This window comes from Natrix helvetica (genome assembly GCF_964273705.1).
Source record: "Natrix helvetica genome assembly, chromosome: 1".
Lineage (NCBI taxonomy): Eukaryota > Metazoa > Chordata > Lepidosauria > Squamata > Natricidae > Natrix > Natrix helvetica.
Window position 1 is genome coordinate 34,817,152 of NC_138548.1, and position 19,115 is coordinate 34,836,266.

General features: G+C 38.4%; 1 protein-coding gene across 3 annotated transcripts in view; it reads left to right on the forward strand.

Annotated features, from left to right (window-relative positions):
* The window catches only part of BRF1 (BRF1 general transcription factor IIIB subunit), a 247,175-nt gene that overhangs the window by 70,508 nt on the left and 157,552 nt on the right, over positions 1–19,115 (forward strand). For all 3 annotated transcript variants that reach the window (XM_081934659.1, XM_081934660.1, XM_081934661.1), the window contains one exon: positions 6,745–6,776. In XM_081934659.1, the coding sequence (XP_081790785.1) occupies positions 6,745–6,776 (32 nt within the window). The remainder of the gene's footprint in view (positions 1–6,744; positions 6,777–19,115) is intronic.

Here is a 19,115-nt window from a genome sequence, read left to right on the forward strand (position 1 = left end):
AGCGCTTCGCCCCAACAGCAGCTGCTTTTCTGTGCGCCTGGCGTTTAAAACATCCGGCTATCTATCTAAACGCCAGGCGCACAGAAAAGGATCGCGGAGCACTTCGCCCCAACAGCAGCTGCTTTTCTGTGCGCCTGCCGTTTAAAACATCCGGCTATCTATCTAAACGGCTGCTGTTGGGGCGAAGCACTCCGCGATCCTTTTCTGTGCGCCTGGCGTTTAGATAGATAGCCGGATGTTTTAAACGCCAGGCGCACAGAAAAGCAGCTGCTTTTGGGGCGAAGCGCTCCGTGATCCTTTTCTGTGCACCTGGCGTATATCACCTGGTGTATATCGGCGTATAACACGCATACATCATTTGCCCCCTATTTTTCGGGGGGGAAAGTGCGTGTTATACGCCGATAAATACGGTATAATGCAAGAAAAGCATAATTATAAATAATGCCAAATCCAGTCTAAACATCTGGCTGACTGTGTGACTAATCATCATAATAAAAAGAATAAAAATAATCATTTTGTGCTCTGTATTTAATCAGCTAGTACTGTACTAAGCCATTATTCATTCTTAGGGTTTGCATGTGTGCTAAGCAATCTTTGCTATGGCAAACACTTTTTGAGGTGTTTGAAATGTTTGACTGTAGGATACATATCTTAACACAGAAAATTCTTAAAGTGAATATAAAGAGAAAACCAGATAATTTTCTTTTGGGCTTAATGAAAAAAGAGACCTGGAAAAAAAATTCAGAACTTTGATGTTATATATGTTGACCACAGCAAGACTACATTATGCGCAGAAATGGAAGGTCACCTCGATCCCCACAATGGATGAAGGGCAGCTAAAATTGATGGAGTTAGCAGAGATGGCTAAATTGACTTTGATCAAAGAAAAAATATATAAATACTTTTATTTCTACTTGGAAACTGCTTCTGGACTTTGTGCTTGAGGTGGAACAAAGTAAAACTTTGATTTTGGGTTTTACCGATTAGTTATATTTGTTGTTATAGAAATGGCTAGTTTATACTATTATGCAAAAGTAAAAAGTTGAGGTTTGATGCTAATGCTTTATACTATTGCACCAAAGGAAGTCGGAAGTCAATGCTTTTTTTTTTCTCCTTTTCTTTCCCTCACTTTTCCCTTTTCCCTTCCCTATTTTTTCTACTATTTACTTTTGTATTTTCTTTGTATGCTATATTATAAACTAATAAAAGCTGTTTTAAAAAAAAATGAAATAGAAATGTTTGTCCAGCTGTTGATATGCTGGACTCTGCAACTGCTGGAATCTAGGCCTGGAAAGTCTAGGCCTGGGTACAGGGTAATTATATAAACTATTAAGAAAGTATATATGAGATGTTTTAAATGCTTTGCAACTCAAATTTAGTTGATATGCAGCTAAATGCTATGTAACTCAAATGTTTGAGTTAGAAACTGGTCACTTAATAAATATTTAAAATTACAGTGAGCTAGTTTTTACTGGTTTCTGGCAATAAATTCCCATTCAAAAGAATGGATTCACGTTTATGACTACTGTATTTGTTTAATAACTGCAGGTTTGCTTAATGATCATTGCAAAAATATTATAAAATTGGGTCTGGTTCCATGGTTGCCTCAACTTACAACTGGGATGACTTATGACCTGTAAGACTTACTACCTAGAAATGACTACCTCTATAGATATTAATGCATTTTTATTCCACCCACACTCAACTGAACCCAATGTTTTGTATCTTTAGTAGGATAGATTATAGATAGTTCTCAACTTATAACCACAGTTGGTATTGGAATCTCAATTGTTAAGTGAAACAATCGTTAAGTGGGATGTCCACATGACTATTTTGCTCAATGATCGCAATCCCAGGACTCCCAGTTGAGTTGTTCATGCCTGGATTGTTAAGTGGACAGAGGCAAACTTTTTGATAGACTCCAGGAAGACATGCAAGGAGGGAAAATCAAGAACACAGGCGCATAACCTCACACTCACAGCAGGGAAGTTTAAACGTTATGAAGAAAGTATTTCACAGAAAAAGGAGTGGAAGCTTGGAAACGGAGATAGTGGGTCAGTCATCAGTAATTTGAATTTAAACATGCCTAGAATAAACCCATGTCCATCATCCAACAAAAAATTAAAAAATAAAAATAAAATATTAAAAAATAATAAATACATAAATTAAAAAGAAAATGAATAATTCAAAGGGCAGATTCGATGGATCACTAGATTTTTCCCCCCTGCCATCAGTTTTCTATGTTTCTACCGTATGAAACCTTTTGGTGGGCTCTAGGAATGAAATTGAAGCTTTCAACTTTGTTGAAAAGTTGCCCACTAAAGAATTTAAGCTCCTGTCTCTTACTTCCGCTTACAACTTTCCTCATCGATTTTCTAGGAAAGCGAGCAGAAAAGATTGCAAATGGTGATAGCAATAACAATTGCAACAGCATTTAGGCTTATATACCACCCAATAGCACTTTACTGCACTCTCTGGACAGTTTACAATGTATTTGCATATCGATCCCATCTGGGTCCTCACTTACTGATCTTGGAAGGGTGGAAAGCTGAGTCAACCTTGATCACAGGGTGCTTGGCAGCCAATTTGGTCTAGTGGTTAAGGCATCAGGCTAGAAACAGCACAGAGAGTTCTAGTCCTGCTTTAGGCATGAAAGCCATCTGGGTGGCTTTGGGCCACTCCCTGTTCCTCAGCTCAACTTACCTCACAGAATTGTTGTGTGGGGAAAATAGGAGGAGGAAAATGTGTTGGATATGTTTACTGCCTTGGGATACAAATAAAATAAAACTAGTCATACATGGCAAGCCAGTTTCCAAGTGCCCAAAATCTGATCACGTGACCATGGGGTGCATATAAGATATTTTACAATGGCCAGAAGTGCTTTATAGACCACAAAACAGCCTTTCTGGGTCCATCATAACTTTGTGTTGTTGTTAAATGACTAGTTGTAAGGCAAGGACTACCTGTATTTTAATCTTTTCAGATCTAGTTCCCTCCATTATTTCTGGGGATTGGGATAAGCTCAAGTAACTTTGGAGTTGAAGAGAAATTTAATGTAGATTCGATCTTGTCAGCAGTTGTTAACTGCTTGTACTGTTTTTTGTACTGGCTTTCTTCTGGCAAAAACTTCCAGCATTAGGACTGAAGTTGCCTCCTTATTGCTAAAACATTTAAGATGGAGTATGAGCCTCTTCTGATGAATTCTCATTCATTAGGACCTAGATGCTTGTCAACGAATTACATTCATAGAGGATGAAAATGAGTTATCTATGTTCTTTCTGCTGTCTCCATTACGCTATCTACTTTGTTCTAGACATTTTAAAGAAATGTAGGGGATAGCAAATTAATGAAAATTGTCCGCTGACTTTCCTATGAGTGTTGCAAGAGTTAACTGCAGATACTCCTTATTTAGTAACTGCCTTGTTTAGCAGTTATGTTGCTGTAAAAGTAACTTTACTACAGAGGTGGTATTCAGCAGGTTCTGACCAGTTCTGGAGAACCGGTAGCAGAAATTATGCGTAGTTCAGAGAACCGGTAAATACCACCTCTGACTGGCCCCGCCCCCATCTATTCTCGGCCTCCCGAGTCCCAGCTGATTGGGAGGGAATGGAGATTTTACAGTATCCTTCCCCTGCCACGCCCACCAAGCAGCACCCACAGACCTGGTAGTAAAATTTTTTGAATCCCACCACTGCTTCACTACCAATCCCCATTATGATATTCGCAGGTCTGGGAAGGGAAGGAAACCTGAAGTGAGATCATAGCCACAATTAAGGTTTCACTTAGGAACAGCTTTGATTAACAACTGAGTTTCCCCCCACCCCCTTGAATAAAGACTAGCTATGTTTACTGGTTCTAAGGAAAAGTGATTAAACTCTAAAGTACAGTGCTTTGGTTTGTTGCATATGAGTGAATGACTAATTTTTAAGGAAACTAAAGATTGACACTTTCAAAGAACATAAAAACCCAACCTTCTGATCTCAACATGACAAACCAGACTATAACTCCATTCTGGCTGTTTGCATAACTTCATCCTTTGTTTCAAGGTCCTTCATATTTGGAACCTGGCTTTTACATATACAGATTCTTTTTTATATAGCTTTTCTTTGAAGAGCTAGTAAGAACTGATTGGAGGCTGACAAAATTGTTTCTGAGTATTCTGGAACACTATTAAAGCCACACCCTCTCCTTTTACTGGTAAAACAGTGGTCTAAGGGTGTGTCTATGTAAAAGATTTGCCTGAAGTTGGATATGCTTATGCAGGCCATCTAAACTTGTGCAGCTTATGTAAGAAGAACCCAAAGAAATAATGCAGTCTCTGTGGTTTTGTTTTTTTATGTTAAGCTAAGTATGATTGATTTACAATACCAGTAGATCTTTGCATTTTACTCTAACACAATATATGCATACTTTTAAAAAGCCTGCACACTACACATTTGTACCGAAACTGCACGTCATATTCTTGCAGTGTAGTGTATTTTTATTGACAACTGAACAGTGAATTATGGAGTTTTTTCCTTAAAGCTTATTTCTGTTATGGCAGTAAATAAATCACTATCTGCTTCTGTTTCTTCATCTGCACTATTAGAAAAATTAAGATTTACTATATAAATTAATGTAAGTATTATTGATTTCTTTAAAGTTTTGCTACTTAAATGATCACGGATACCTCATTTCTACCTAATAAAATACAAGGATTTTGGCAATTTACTGAACTAAATCAAACTAATATTCAGTATGTTGCCTACTCAGCTGAATGATTTACATACATTTCTTTATCAAATTTATATGGCTGCCTATTTCAAAGAATGTGACTCTGAGCAGTGTACAGGCAGCAGCAATTAAAAAAATATGACTATTCATTAAAATAATGTGACTAAAATAAATATAAATAAAACCCAAAATTGCTGGAGAATAACAACCATGTAGGTACAATATAATGTTGATTAAAAGGAAAATAAGCTTAGTACTTCATTCCAAAAAGCAGCAGTCTGCTTCTGAAATGATTTTGAGAATAAAAATGACTGCAAGTGAACAGATGTGGGCAGAGGAAGAAAGGGCAGAGTTCCCAATGATAATTAAAAATAGAGATATAGTGGAAATGTTGCATGTCCAATGTATAATTGGACATGCTTCCCACTTCTTTTGACAATATTTACTAGATCAGCGATGGCGATAGAAAGCAAGTTCCCTACATCTAAATCAGTGATGGCGAACCTTTTTTGGCTCGCGTGTCATAAGTGGGGGGAGCGCAAGGGGGTCGTTTGCAGGCGTGCCGCACCCATAATGCAATGCGTGACCCCCCCAGTGCACATGCACACACTACAGGCACAACCCTCCCCATTTTTGCATGTTTTTTTCACCCTCCCCAGGCTCCAGAGGCTTTATAGGAGCATGGGGCGGGCGAAAACAGACTCCCCTGCCCCCCCGGAAGCCCTCCGGAGGCTTTAGGGACCTTCAGGAGGCTTCCCTGAAGCCTCCGAAGCAGTCAAAACGACCCTCCGAGAAAACCGGAAGTCACTTCCGGTTTCCTCGGAGGGTCGTTTTGAGCGCTCCGAAGGCTTCAGGGAGCTTCAGGAGGCTTCCCTTAAGCCTCCGGAGCAGTCAAAATGACCCTCCGAGCAAACAGGAAGTCACTTTCGGTTTGCTCGGAGGGTCATTTTAAGCACTCTGAAGGCTTCAGGGACCTTCAGGAAGCTTCCCTGAAGCTTCCGAAGCAGTCAAAACAACCCTCCGAGCAAACCGGAAGTCACTTCTGGTTTGCTCAGAGGGTCGTTTTAAGCGCTCCGAAGCTTCAGGGACCTTCAGGAAGCTTCCCTGAAGCCTCCGGAGCAGTCAAAATGACCCTCTGAGCAAACAGGAAGTTCCGGTTTGCCCGTAGGGCCAGTTTTTTGCGCTCTGGAGGCCTCAGGGAAGCTCATGAAGCCTCCGGAAGGCCTCCAGGGGAGCGGAGGAGGCTCTTTTCGTCCTCCCCAGGCTCCTATAAAGCCTCTGCAGCCTGGGGAGAGCGAAAAATAGCTTTAAAAAAGGGTGAACTCAGATGGCCAGCACGCGCATGCACACTGGCCAGCTGACAGGGCAGCGCCTTGCGTGCCCTGACAAATGGCTCCGTGTGCCACCTGTGGCACGTGTGCCATAGGTTCGCCATCACTGTACTAGATAATGCTGCATGTGTTGAACTAAACGTACATATACAATTTACTAAAATCCTTAGTAGAGACCAGAGTTTGAATTGGAGGTTGGGTTCACAGAGCAAGCCTGATCCTGATTTTGGGACAACCCATAACTATTTTTATAGAATGCTTTGAGGAAAATCATGATTTAATTAAAGATTGGAGAAAGGAAGTTTGGGGTTCTGGATTGTATTAAGATTTATTCTCCATTCCTTGTGACAGTTGCTATCTTAGGCACAGAGGCTGCTAAACTTTGGCAGAGGTTTTGTGCCTCTTAACATTCAGCTCTGTTTTGAAATCTGTATGCATTGTTGGCCAAGATAACCATTTAAACCTTAAGCAAAGTTTATAACATATAAAGCCAAGAACAAAATCCAACTTAAATACTTGTCTGCATCCTCCCTTCCCCCTCTTAAGTCCTCACCATTTTTTTCCTAAGAACTGGAATATTTAGATGTCCTGTTTTGTGTGCTTCCAGAATAAAATGTTTTTTTTGTCTTTTTCTTGTTAACAGTCAAATATTATACATTAGGAATCTGTATGCTCTTAAGTTCCTTAACCTCAGGAATAGACATGCTGCTTGACCTCAGCGACCTCCTTCAGGTAATTGTAATTGCTTTTGTTTAAATATTTTGTTAAAACAATAACACATGCCAAAAACTGAAAGCAGAGAGAATGTAATAGCAGCTTTATTCAAGCAACTTTTGTTGTCTTTTTCTCCCATTTTGCTGTATTGGTTCATTTAGTGCAATTAGAATCAGGTGTTTGGTATATATCATTCCATTTTACAAACAACAGATCAACAATATAATTGTGATGCTAATAATTAGGCTGCCAATGCTGTGGGCTTTGTACTGTGTTCAGATTTATGTTGATGTATTCTATTTTAAAAACAGATTTAAAAAATACTGGCAAAAGCAGGTGTTCAGTTCTGTAAAGCTGGAGGGAAATTATTTTAGCAGAAACTTCAGAAGTTGGATTGAAAGAAGAATGCTGGCAAAATTATATATGTATTATTTCTTAAGTAACAATTTCCCAACTTGGGGCTCATCAGATATGTTGGGATGGAAAATCCAAGAATACAGCATCTGGAATGTTAAAGATGATTTCCCCACATATATTATAATGATCAGATGAACTTGTCATCTGCATGAGAATGATTTAAATGAAATATGCAAGATGAAGCAAAAACCATAAGTTTGAAATGACCATTCTGTTTATTCTATATACAATGCTGAGGATTCTTCTTTGCCTCATCCTCATCCTTTAAATAACTGGCATCCTCTATTCACTTTTTTCTTCCTAGCATTTTCGTGCAAGTGCAGGGTATGCTGCTTTTGGATCAATCAAGTATTGGTTTCTGTTGGTTGCAACAGAAATTGACTGACTGGCTTATCTCCAGAGTCTGACATAATGGGCTGAGAAAGAGTGACTGATCCAAAGTCACACAGCCAGCTGTCATGCCTAAGGCAGGACTAGAATTCACAATCTCCTGGTTTCTAACCTGGTGCTTTAACCACTAGACCAAACTGACATTCAGTCACTTAATAGGACTCTAAATTTATAATACTTTTAACACATTTCATTTTTTTTAATAGGAGATGAACTTTAGTCTGACTGAACTCAGAAAAACTTACTTCTATGTATGCATATATATGACTATGCGGCTACATTCTAAAAGTAACTTTAGTTGGCAGTATATGGGGTTTATGTGGAAAGAGTGAAATATCCTTAATGTCTTTGCTTATGATGTAGTATAAGAAATCCTTATTAAATGGATAATTTGCAACATCATTCTTATCTTTATTATATCTGATTTATCTCATATGGTCTTAGATATATTGGATTAGAGTACATCTCACTTAGCAAGTGCCTTACTTAGCAACTGGTTATGATGGTGATGAAAAAGTAACTCTGCACTAATTCTCACATTTACAACTTTTACAGGTTTGAAAAGCTTCATAACCACAATTGTGGTTTCACTAAGTGACTAATTAACTTAATGACAGATGTCATTGCCAGCTCCAATGTGGTTGCTAGGCACTGCTAAATCTTATCAAAAGTTTTAAACTTTTCTTTCAAAATGGTTTTCAGCACAGAACTTTATTAATAGCTAATATATAACTACCATCATGTGTTATAAACTATATATTATTTTTTATCTATTGTGGCCTCTTACAATCATATGACTTTTCTGAAAATAAAATTGAAAACAAACAAACTGAAGATTTGGATACCAAGCTGTCAGTCTTTATAATAGAGAAATGATGTATTCTGTATTAGTACATATTATCAAAATACATGCAGACAGAAAACAAATAAGTATGCAGATTTACACCAGTTACCAACCCTTATTTTAATACACATTAATATAATTCATTTGAATTGTCTGTGTTTAAGAAACAGTTTCTTAAAATTGATATTTAATTTATGAAGACAATATTAACAGTGGAATTTATTACAAGCTAAATTCCAAAATAATTTCAAAAATTCTTAAAAAGGGCATTTTAGATAATGCTTTCCAAAAGCAAATCATAACTCTTTCATATAGTAGTAATGAAGGAATGTTGATTATCCTACATCTGTTGAGTGTCCCACAGTCAATGATATTTCCAGAATAATAAAAAAGGACAGATTTTCTTTTTCAGTAGGAAATCAGCCTTTTCTGATGTGATCATAAACAACAAGTAAGGCACAGTAATCAGACTGGAATTAATTGGAGAATTAACTTTGTGTAAAAGTAATTGTGTAATACTGCGCTTCTTGATTTTACGGGGAAATTAAAAGGAAATGAAATCATACATCTACCTTGAAATTGAAGAAAATGGATTATATGGCAGGAGTAGTTAATGGAAAAAATGAGTCAAAACTTTCTGAAAAATGAAGAGACTAAAAGCAAAACTGCACACAAGTCCAACAAAGAAGAAAAATGGAAAATCACAGAAGCTGATATTTAGTGATTTTAAAAAAACCACAAATAGGAGACAGAAAGAGGAATAGAATAAATCCGTATTATTAGCTTAGATTTGTAGAGATATTATCAAGAAAATTAAAACTCAAAATGATCTGAAATTGGTAAATAAAAAAGTTTTTTTTCCAAACATATTAAGAGAGAGAAAGAAACTGAGCTGTTGAGAGAAGATAGCATAAAGGATAATAGATAACAAAGGCAGAATTATTCCATTCCCATTTTGATTAGTCTTCCCTAAGAGGATACCTCTTCCACTGGGAGTTTATGAAAAACAGATCCAAGGAACATAGTTCCAGCTTGAGTCTTGAGAGAAATGTAGTCAAAGATCTATTTACTTTGAAAGAGTTTGAATCTCAAGAGATAGATGAATTGCATTCTAGGATACCAAATGAACCCTCTGATGGTCTGGCTGAAGCTCTATTCTTATCTTTAAAAAGTCCTAAGAGAATGATTGAAGTAGCAGATGTCTGGAAGAGGTAAATATTCTTTTCTTTAGAAAGAGGAAAAAAAGAAAATGATCAAATACTAAAGCAATTGTTCTGGAAGCACCTTGAAAACAATGTAGTGATTCCTAAAGTTATTATGAATATGTTAAGAACATGTCATTGTTGGGACTTTATTTATTTTTTAATTGGGAAACTTGAAGGGGTAGACCAGAGCCTTGGGGAAGCTGTTGAATGTTATGCAGAAACAGCTTCCAGAGTCTCTGTGAAGTGGATGATGCTGATGTGTGGGGACTTTGTGATACTGGTTTTATAAGAGACCTCAAAGCCTGGGCATAGGCGGTTTGGGGTGGAGTTGTTGGAGCTGATAGGAGCCATTCTTGGAGAAGGCTGATTTGATGCATCACATGATACAGTTTTTCAGCCCTCGTGGCTCCTCCTGCCACATAATCAGATCCTTGGAGGCCTCATTTACAGATGCTACCAGATTTCCCTGCAATAAAGCTTGCTTCATCCATGATTTCATTGTGAGTGAGAGGGTAGACGTGGCATGCATTACCAAGACTTGGATGGGTGTAGAAGGGGATGTTTATAACCATCTGGGATTGTCTTTGGATATGATTTCAGGGCTGTGGAACAGGATAAAATGGCTGTTGTCAGGGGAAGGAAACTCGTAGAAGCATTTGTCCCCAGATAATTGAATATGAGATCATGTATGAAGTTGGGCTCAAGAGATTAGTTGGGATTGTTCTGTTCTTTCCTATTTGAGACTGTGCCTGGGCTGGTGATCAAAGTTTCAGATGGTCAGTGACCCAACTCTCACTGTTGGTCACATGATAATAAAGGCCTTGGTTTACTCCTGAATGACCTCTTTCTGTCTGCTGATCCTGAGGTGCCCCTTGTTTACCAAAGAACATCTGGAAAAGAAGTGGCAAAAGAGAGAGCTAGAATACCAGTGGAGAAAGACTGAGAGAAAATCTGACTGGATATGTGAACAAACCTAAATTGCTGTGGTGAAAACCGCAGCAAAATGTAATTATTTTTTTCTCTTACAGTATGCACAGAGTACCATTCAGTTGTCCCCATTTAGGCTACTCCTCATTCTTTTAGAAAGGGAGTGGAGCACTTCTATCTTAAGAAATCAATGTTGGATTCAATGGACAGTTTTCATCCAGTTTTCAACCTCTCCATTTTGGGAAGGTGGTACAGGATCCTCTAACTCCAGAGGACCCTGGGAGAAATTAACTACCTGTATTTTTTATAGTCCAATTTCAGAATGGAATATAGTGCTGAGATGATAATAAGGTTTATGGATGACCTCTGGGAAGATTAAGACAGAGGTGGTACAATTCTTCTGATCCTCTTTGACTCATCAACAGTTTTTGATATCATCACTCATGGTACAACCTGGACCAACTTTAGGGATGGAAAGTTGGGCACTCTTTTACCACGGTTTTCTTTCATTTTCTGAATACTGCATGCTACGCTTGCAGTTTTTTGGGTTCCTTAGAGCTTTATGCTCTTTCCCCCTCTCCTACTCAACATCTACATAAAATTGCTAGGAGAGGACATCCAGTGGCATATGGTCAGGTATAATCAATGTATTTGTTTTATTATATATCTTGACTTGCTGACCAAGTGATGCTCTAGTGAGCTGTCCTGATGCTTGATGGCTGTTAGGGTCTGCTGTGAATAAACAGGTTGGGCTCCCTAACTAGTGTGTCCAATACGTGGAATGGAATTATAGAGGTTTTTGTGAATTTAGATATTTAATTTTTGATGGAAACTCTGTTACTGGTGAATAAATTCTGTCTTGACTTCAAATGAATCATTAAAACATGCCTTTCTAATCTGTCTAAAGTTAATCACTTTAGCCATTAGAGCTTTTGAAGAATGGTGTACTATTTTTAAAGCAAAGAAATTTATTCAGTATTACATAACACTCTTTTTATTAAGCACAGCAGGTTCTTCCAAACTTTCCAAAGATGAACTTGATGAATCTAACTGGAATTGTTTGTGACACAGAATTCCTTTAAAATCTAACATCAAGAATTGACTAGGAAGATAATCTATAGGTGGCACCCCAATCCATTACATTTTAATGTTTTTAGGCTGCATTGGCAGAATTGCAAGAGACTAGCGGGCTGTAGCTGCTGCTGGATACCACCGGTCCACATGCACTTGCTGCTTCTTGTGTGCATACCCCAGCCAGGTTGATCACCCCGAAATCTTGTTCCTCCGAAAATAAGCCCTAGTGCTTAATTTGGAAACCCCCCCCCCCCAAATATAATACCGCATCTTATTTTTGGGGAAACATGGTATTACCATCTTTGGAGCAATGCCTAATTAGTCATTACTTATCAAAAGTGCAAAATAATCCAGTAATCTTTGAAAATGAAATTTGTTGTTTCATTGTCCATATATCCTAAGGCATATAAATTGATGGAACATATTAAATTGATTCAGTTCCTATTGTTAAGCTGCCAGATTGTTATACTGAAAAACTAGAATGTACCTTTCATTGAATCAAGTATTTAGAACAGTGATGGCGAACCTATGGCACGCGTGCCACAGGTGGCACGCGGAGCCATTTGTCAGGGCACGCAAGGCGCTGCCCTGTCAGCTGGCCAGCGCGCATGCATGCGCTGGCCAGCTGAGTTCACCCTTTTTAAAAGCCATTTTTCGCCCTCCCCAGGCTCCAGAGGCTTTATAGGAGCCTGGGGAGGGTGAAAACTGCTTCGGAGGCTTCAGGGAAGCCTCCTGAAGGTCCCTGAAGCCTCCGGAGGGCTTCCGGTGTGGGTGGGGAGGCTGTTTTCGCCCTCCACATGCTCCTATAAAGCCTCTGGAGCCTGGGGAGGATGAAAAAAGCATGCAAAACTGGGGGGGTTGCACCTGTAGTGCGCGCATGCGCACTGGGGGGGTTGTGCATTGCATTATGGGTGCAGCATGCCTGCAAGCGACCCCCCTGCGCTCCCCCCACTTCTGGCACGTTTTTCCTGGGCTACTTGTTTAAATTGCAGAGAAAAATGTTATTTTTATGATTACCCATTCAAAAATATTGATGTATATTTAAAAAGAAGATGGCATAGCACTCATCGTAGTTTTATGAGTTTTACATATGTAGAATTGAAACAAAAGGTAATGGGAAAGCATTCAGATAAGAACTATCTCCCCATCGTTAGTAGTTCAGCTTATCTGAACCACATCCCACCACTTAGTTGTTGCTTGGCTCACTTTCTTTTGAAGTATTAGGCCAAGTCCAATGGCCATGTTTCCCAAGAATTTTCCATGGTCCTTGAACTGCAACATTGCTCTACCTCAGTGATTAGAAATAGTTCTAAAAACAGCTGGCAGTAGAAGGGGATGACAATGGTGAAGTCAAGCAGGAAGATTCATGGGCAAGGGAGAGGACTGATCAGTGAAGTAGGAAATAATTTGCACTATTTGATCCTGAGGTAGATTGAATCTCCTACATTACCAGGTATCTCTTCTTTCTTTATGGATCGGGAACAGCTAGGCTAGAGGATGGTACTTTATTGTGATTGTGAGAAGAAAATGCAAGCATCAATGGGGATAAACGGACATTACCTGATCAGATATGGAGCCGAGTTTAAAGCAAAATCAGCATTCAGATAATTTGAATTAGCTCACATTGATCTCTGTTTTAAAAACATGCATATTTTTCAAATGGTGTAACTTTTCTATGTCTCTTTTTCTTTCCATCTGCCTGTCTAGTCAGTGACAAGAAAAGTCTTGTACAGATGTTACAGTGGGTGTGTGAGGTATTGGACATACTGTTTTTTCGGTAAAGTTAATCTTGAACATTTGGTACAGCCAGACTTAAATCAAAAGATCTCCTTGTGTCCTTTCTCCTAGTGTAGCTTGTGCTTATTCTGCCTATTAGATAGTACCAAGGATAAAGTAGAAGTTACTGTTTGTAGCTTAACAGTTTTGAAATTAAAAAATGGAATATTTTTATTGTTTTTTGTCCAGCCACTGAAACTTGGGCAGTATTGAAGTACAGAACAAAATTGAGATATTCCTATCTTCTGCTATGTTGTCAGGTGCTCAGATCTAAATGCTGGCAAAATTGAGCATCTGATATTGTTGGGAATAGCAAATAGCAAATACGGTACCTTGAGCAGAAAAGCAGACCCTGAGCAGTCAGTCAGAAGCTTATTAATGTCTATCCTTGGCTCCAGAAATCCAAGTCTCTGGAATGGCAAAAGACACTGAAGTTTTATCATAAGTATGTTATGAGTTTGGCTCAAAGAGCATGAAGATTCTGGCCTATGGTTTTAAATAGCACCATGAACTGCCCACAGTCTCCACTTTTTAAACTCCCAGTAGACTAGTATTGTGATCTATTCATACATAGTCCCTAAGACTTCTAGTAATGTTAGATAATATAGACTTTAGCACTAAGTAAAACAAGTAAATTATCCTTTTGCTTCACCACTGTGTGTGGGCTTTCCCACATACACTATATTGCCAAAAGTATTCGCTCACCCATTCAAATAATCAGAATCAGGTATTCCAATCATTTCTATGGCCACAGGTGTATAAAATCAAGTACCTAGGCATGCAGACTGTTTTTACACACATTTGTGAAAGAATGGGTTGCTCTCAGGAGCTCAGTCAATTCCAGTGTGGAACTGTGATAGGATGCCACTTGTGCAACAAATCCAGTCGTGAAATTTGCTCTCTCCTAAATATTCCACAGTCAACTGTCAGCTGTATTATAAGAATGTGGAAGTGTTTGGGAATGAAAGCACCTCAGCCACGAAGTGGTAGGCCACGTAAACTGACGGAGCAGGGTCAGCAGATGCTGAGGCGCATAGTGCAAAGAGGTCGCCAACTTTCTGCAGAGTCAATCGCTACAGACCTCCAAACATCATGTGGCCTTCAGATTAGCTCAAGAACAGTGCGCAGAGAGCTTCATGGAATGGGTTTCCATGGCCGAGCAGCTGCATCCAAGCCATACATCACCAAGTGCAATGCAAAGCATCGGATGCAGTGGTGTAAAGCACGCCGTCACTGGATTCTAGAGAAGTGGAGACGCATTCTCTGGAGTGACGAATCACGCTTCTCCATCTGGCAATCTGCTGGACGAGTCTGGGTTTGGCGGGTGCCAAGAGAATGGTACTTGTCTGACTGCATTGTGCCAAGTGTAAAGTTTGGTGGAGGGGGGATTATGGTGTGGGTTTGTTTTTCAGGAGCTGGGCTTGGCCCCTTAGTTCCAGTGAAAGGAACTCTGAATGCTTCAGCATACCAAGACATTTTGGACAATTCCATGCTCCCAACTTTGTGGGAACAGTTTGGAGCTGGCCCCTTCCTCTTCCAACATGACTGTGCACCAGTGCACAAAGCAAGGTCCATAAAGACATGGATGACAGAGTCTGGTGTGGATGAACGTGATTGGCCTGCACAGAGTCCTGATCTCAACCCGATAGACCACCTTTGGGATGAATTAGAGTGGAGACTGAGAGCCAGGCCTTCTCGTCCAACATCAGTGTGTGACCTCACAAATGCACTTCTGGAAGAATGGTCAAAAATTCCCATAAACACACTCCTAAACCTTGTGGACAGTCTTCCCAGAAGAGTTGAAGCTGTTATAGCTGCAAAGGATGGACCGACGTCATATTGAACCCTATGGATTAGGAATGGGATGTCGCAGTAAGTTCATACAGTATATGGATAAGGAAGTGCTAGAGCACCTGCCCAGCCATGGGTGATTCCAAAAGCTCAGTCTAATTAATATTTGGCTAAGAAATCAGGAGTCTGGTGGTTCCTTATCTGACTCACACAAGCATACGCCTTTTAATAACATTGGTTAGTTGGAAAAAATGCTAGTAGAGTCTTGATTTTTTTTGTCATGCCAGACTAACAAAGCACTCCCTCCTACAATATCTCCTTGGTTAAAAATAAAAATCACCAGGAAATACCAGATCTGTGGGATATCCCAACATGCTGACTGTGGAATTCTGGGAATTGAAATCCATACATGTTAAAGTCGTCATGGTTGAAAAATACAGGGATAGACTAAAAAATAAGCACACACATAAACAAGCCAATCTTGAAAGGAGTTGCAAACCATTACCACTTGCCAGTAGAATTACATGGCTTTGTCCATGGAGTAACTAGGAGTCAGATTTTCTAAGGAGACTTTATCTGGTATTACAGTTCGGCACTGTCAGATATCTATAATTGGCTGCATTAGTGAAATGGTATACCTGCCCCACTGATAGCTAGTGGTATCTTTGTTCCCTATGCATTCAAAGGGATGGCTTAGGTTTGCATATACAGGGAGATTACTCCCAAGCTCTTCTGTTTCTGCTAAGCAGAAAATTGTTGATCCTTTTAGAACAAAGGTAACAGTTGAGAATCAGAGCTGGTCAAAGAAGAGAACATTTTACTCTGAGTAAAGGTTTAAATCCATTACAAACTTTATAAAGCCCAGGAAAATAAGTAGGAGAGTTCAGGAATCTGTTTATCTCTAAGGTAAACAAACCTACACTGAAAACTGTGTAATTTTAATCTATATTTTATTGTATATTGCTAAAGCTTAATACTTTGACCCTGTATTTAAGCTCTGTAATTGCGTGTTTTATTTAACTTGGACTTTCTTTTTTAACATTTTAACATGAAATGTAAATACATAGTAAAATGAATTAAATTTGTTATTATACAGTAGAACCTCCAAATATTTTAAATATACTAATAAACAATAGAACCAAATAATACTTTTTTACAGCAAAATTGCCTCTAAATTAGAAACAGAGCAGCAACTCTTTGTGATCTGCCCATAAGATTTTTCTGTGGAAAGATTCTTTTAAATTGCGAGCTGTGATGTGAACAGCTTTGTATATTTTATTTCTTTTGCTGTTGGATGTTTTGCATGTGATTAAGTTAAAAGGGATTTTTGCATTCCTACTTTTCTGTTTTTTAAACAAAGGTTGATTTTATTTATCTTTTTGTAAGATTGGCCTGCCTCCCAAGGGGAAAGGGAGAAGAAAGATGATTCCATTTATCCATGCTTAAAAAGCAGGGGGATAGGCAGAAACACCACAGAGTTTATTTCTTTGTTTCTTATGTTTATTTTGCCATATTGATGATAAAAACCTTCTCTCCCTCATACTGTTTTCCAGAAAATAAGACCTCCACAGATAATAAGCCCAAGATAATAAGCTTCAGAGCGCATGTGCTAAAATAAGCCATCTCCCGAAAATATTGCAGCACAGCACCAGCCATGAGGTGACCACGCTCGCCACCTCCTGCACCTCAAAAATAAGACCTCCCTGAAAATAATGCCAGGTGCTTATTTCGGGGGTCAAAAGAAAATAAGACCCTATCTTATTTTCAGGGAAACACAGTAAGCAGGAATAAGGAGTAGAAAGCCAGGTGACATGCTCCCCAGAAGATAGGGGGTAGCAAAGCTAAGGTGTGTGGACCCAAAAGACTTTGAAGAGAGGTTTGAGACCTTAAGTCTTTTTCTTATATACTAGCATAGTGATGGCAAACCTTTTGGGCTCAGTGTATGAAAAATTCAGAAACCGTCTATCTTAACTGCTGGTGTCACCCCGGTTTTTTTCTTGTTTCCATATGGGTTTGTTTTCTATGCCATTTCTATTAATTACTCTCTTTTATTTTTATATTTATCCTTGTTTTAAAATGTTTTAGTAGTTGGTAAACTGCCCTGAGTGGGGCCATCTAAAATTTATTATTGTTGTTGTTGTTGTTGTTGTTGTTGTTGTTGTTGTATTCATTAAACATGAAACTCAGCCAACTGAACATTCAAAAATGCATTACAAATACCAGTGACTGGTGCTAATGATTGATACGATTTGCTGCCAGCATCCTAGGTATCAACCAAGTACCTTCTTAAAATATAAGATGTTTTGAGTAGCACAGTTTTTTGCAGTTCCGCTGGTGTTATTGCAGGAAGCTGCAATTTGTTGATGTATCTTGTAAAATTCTTGGACATGGTGCCAAGTGCCCCGATGACAGTGGGTATCACTGTTACATGCTTCATCCATAGCTGTGCAGTTTCGATGGCCAGGTCGCGATATTTCATTATTTTTTCTAGTTCTTTTTCTTCAACTCTGGAATCTCCAGGAACAGCGATATCAATAAACTGTACACTTTGGCCCTCTACAACCGTAATATCTGGTGTGTTGTGCACCAAATGACGATCTGTTTGTATTCTAAAGTCCCACAAGATCTTCACCTTCTCATTTTCGATACCTTTTTCCACTTTATGTTCCCATGACTTTCTGGATACAGATAAATCATATTTTTTACATAATGACCAGTGGATTAATTTAGCAACTCCGTTATGTCTAGCTTTGTTGTTATTATTATTATAACAGACGGGTAGAAATAAATGCAGTTTTGTTTATTCCAGCAAACTGACATTGAGAGGTTTCCCAGTTCTGTAACTGGTTAATTTTATTAACACTTGTAATCATTGATAGCCTTAATTGCTTTGTTACAATGTTAAATTGGGAGATTTACTAAAAATAGCATCATGCATTTTAATGAGTTTTGAGTTATGCACATTTATATAATTTAGATTGTCACTTTTTATATTGCTTTGTATAATACAATTGAAATATCCTTCTTATTTTAAAAAAAAAACCCTCACTGCATTATAGATTTTTTACAAGCGCAGGCTTGCAGATAGAATGTGGTGGTGGGGAGACTCACAACAATCAAACATTGAAGAGTAGAAAATAGTCTCTTTGTGCAGAAACTCTGCTCTAAATTGACAGCTAAGGTTTGAAAAGAGAGAGCTGGAAAATGTATACAATTTTGAAGTGTGGCAGTCTGAATAAAGAGCAATCTAACTGCTCATATTCATTGGGTTGATTTCCCCACAAGGACAACTCCCCTTTATGGACAGCTTCTTGATTTAGTATAGTGTGAGCACATAATTTATAGTTGTATTAAAGATATAATTCAAAAGGCTTAACTAACAATGAGGTCAGAGAGCCTCAATATATCTATAAATGCCTCCTTAAGAAACCAGTTTGACCCTCTCAACTGACTATCACTTGTTAATAATTATTCTTCCTCTGAAATATTTATTTTATCTGCTCCTGAAGGAAACTTTCAGTTTTAATAATATTTGAATGTTGTTTAGTTTGTTTTTATTAAAACAATTTTAAAAAGAAAGATGACGCAGTAAAGCAGGTGGTACCAAAAAGGTAATAAAGATTCTGTTGGTGTGTGGCATCATTTTGCCTATCAGTTTTATTTGATTGTATTTGTATTTTATGTAATTCATCCAGTAGATTTATTTATTAATAAAAAGTGTTTCTGTTTTGTTTTTAGATGCACATGCAAAATCCTTACATAGTTTACTAAAAGTGCAAAATATTGTAGAGTAAACCAAATTAAAAACAGATCTTGAATAAAAGCTGTGTGAAAATCGTTTGTTAAAAGACAGACATTAGGAGGAGTTCATGATTGGGTCAAGCCAAATATTTAAAAAAAACAGTTTAAAAGGTATCAAAAACACATCAGTGT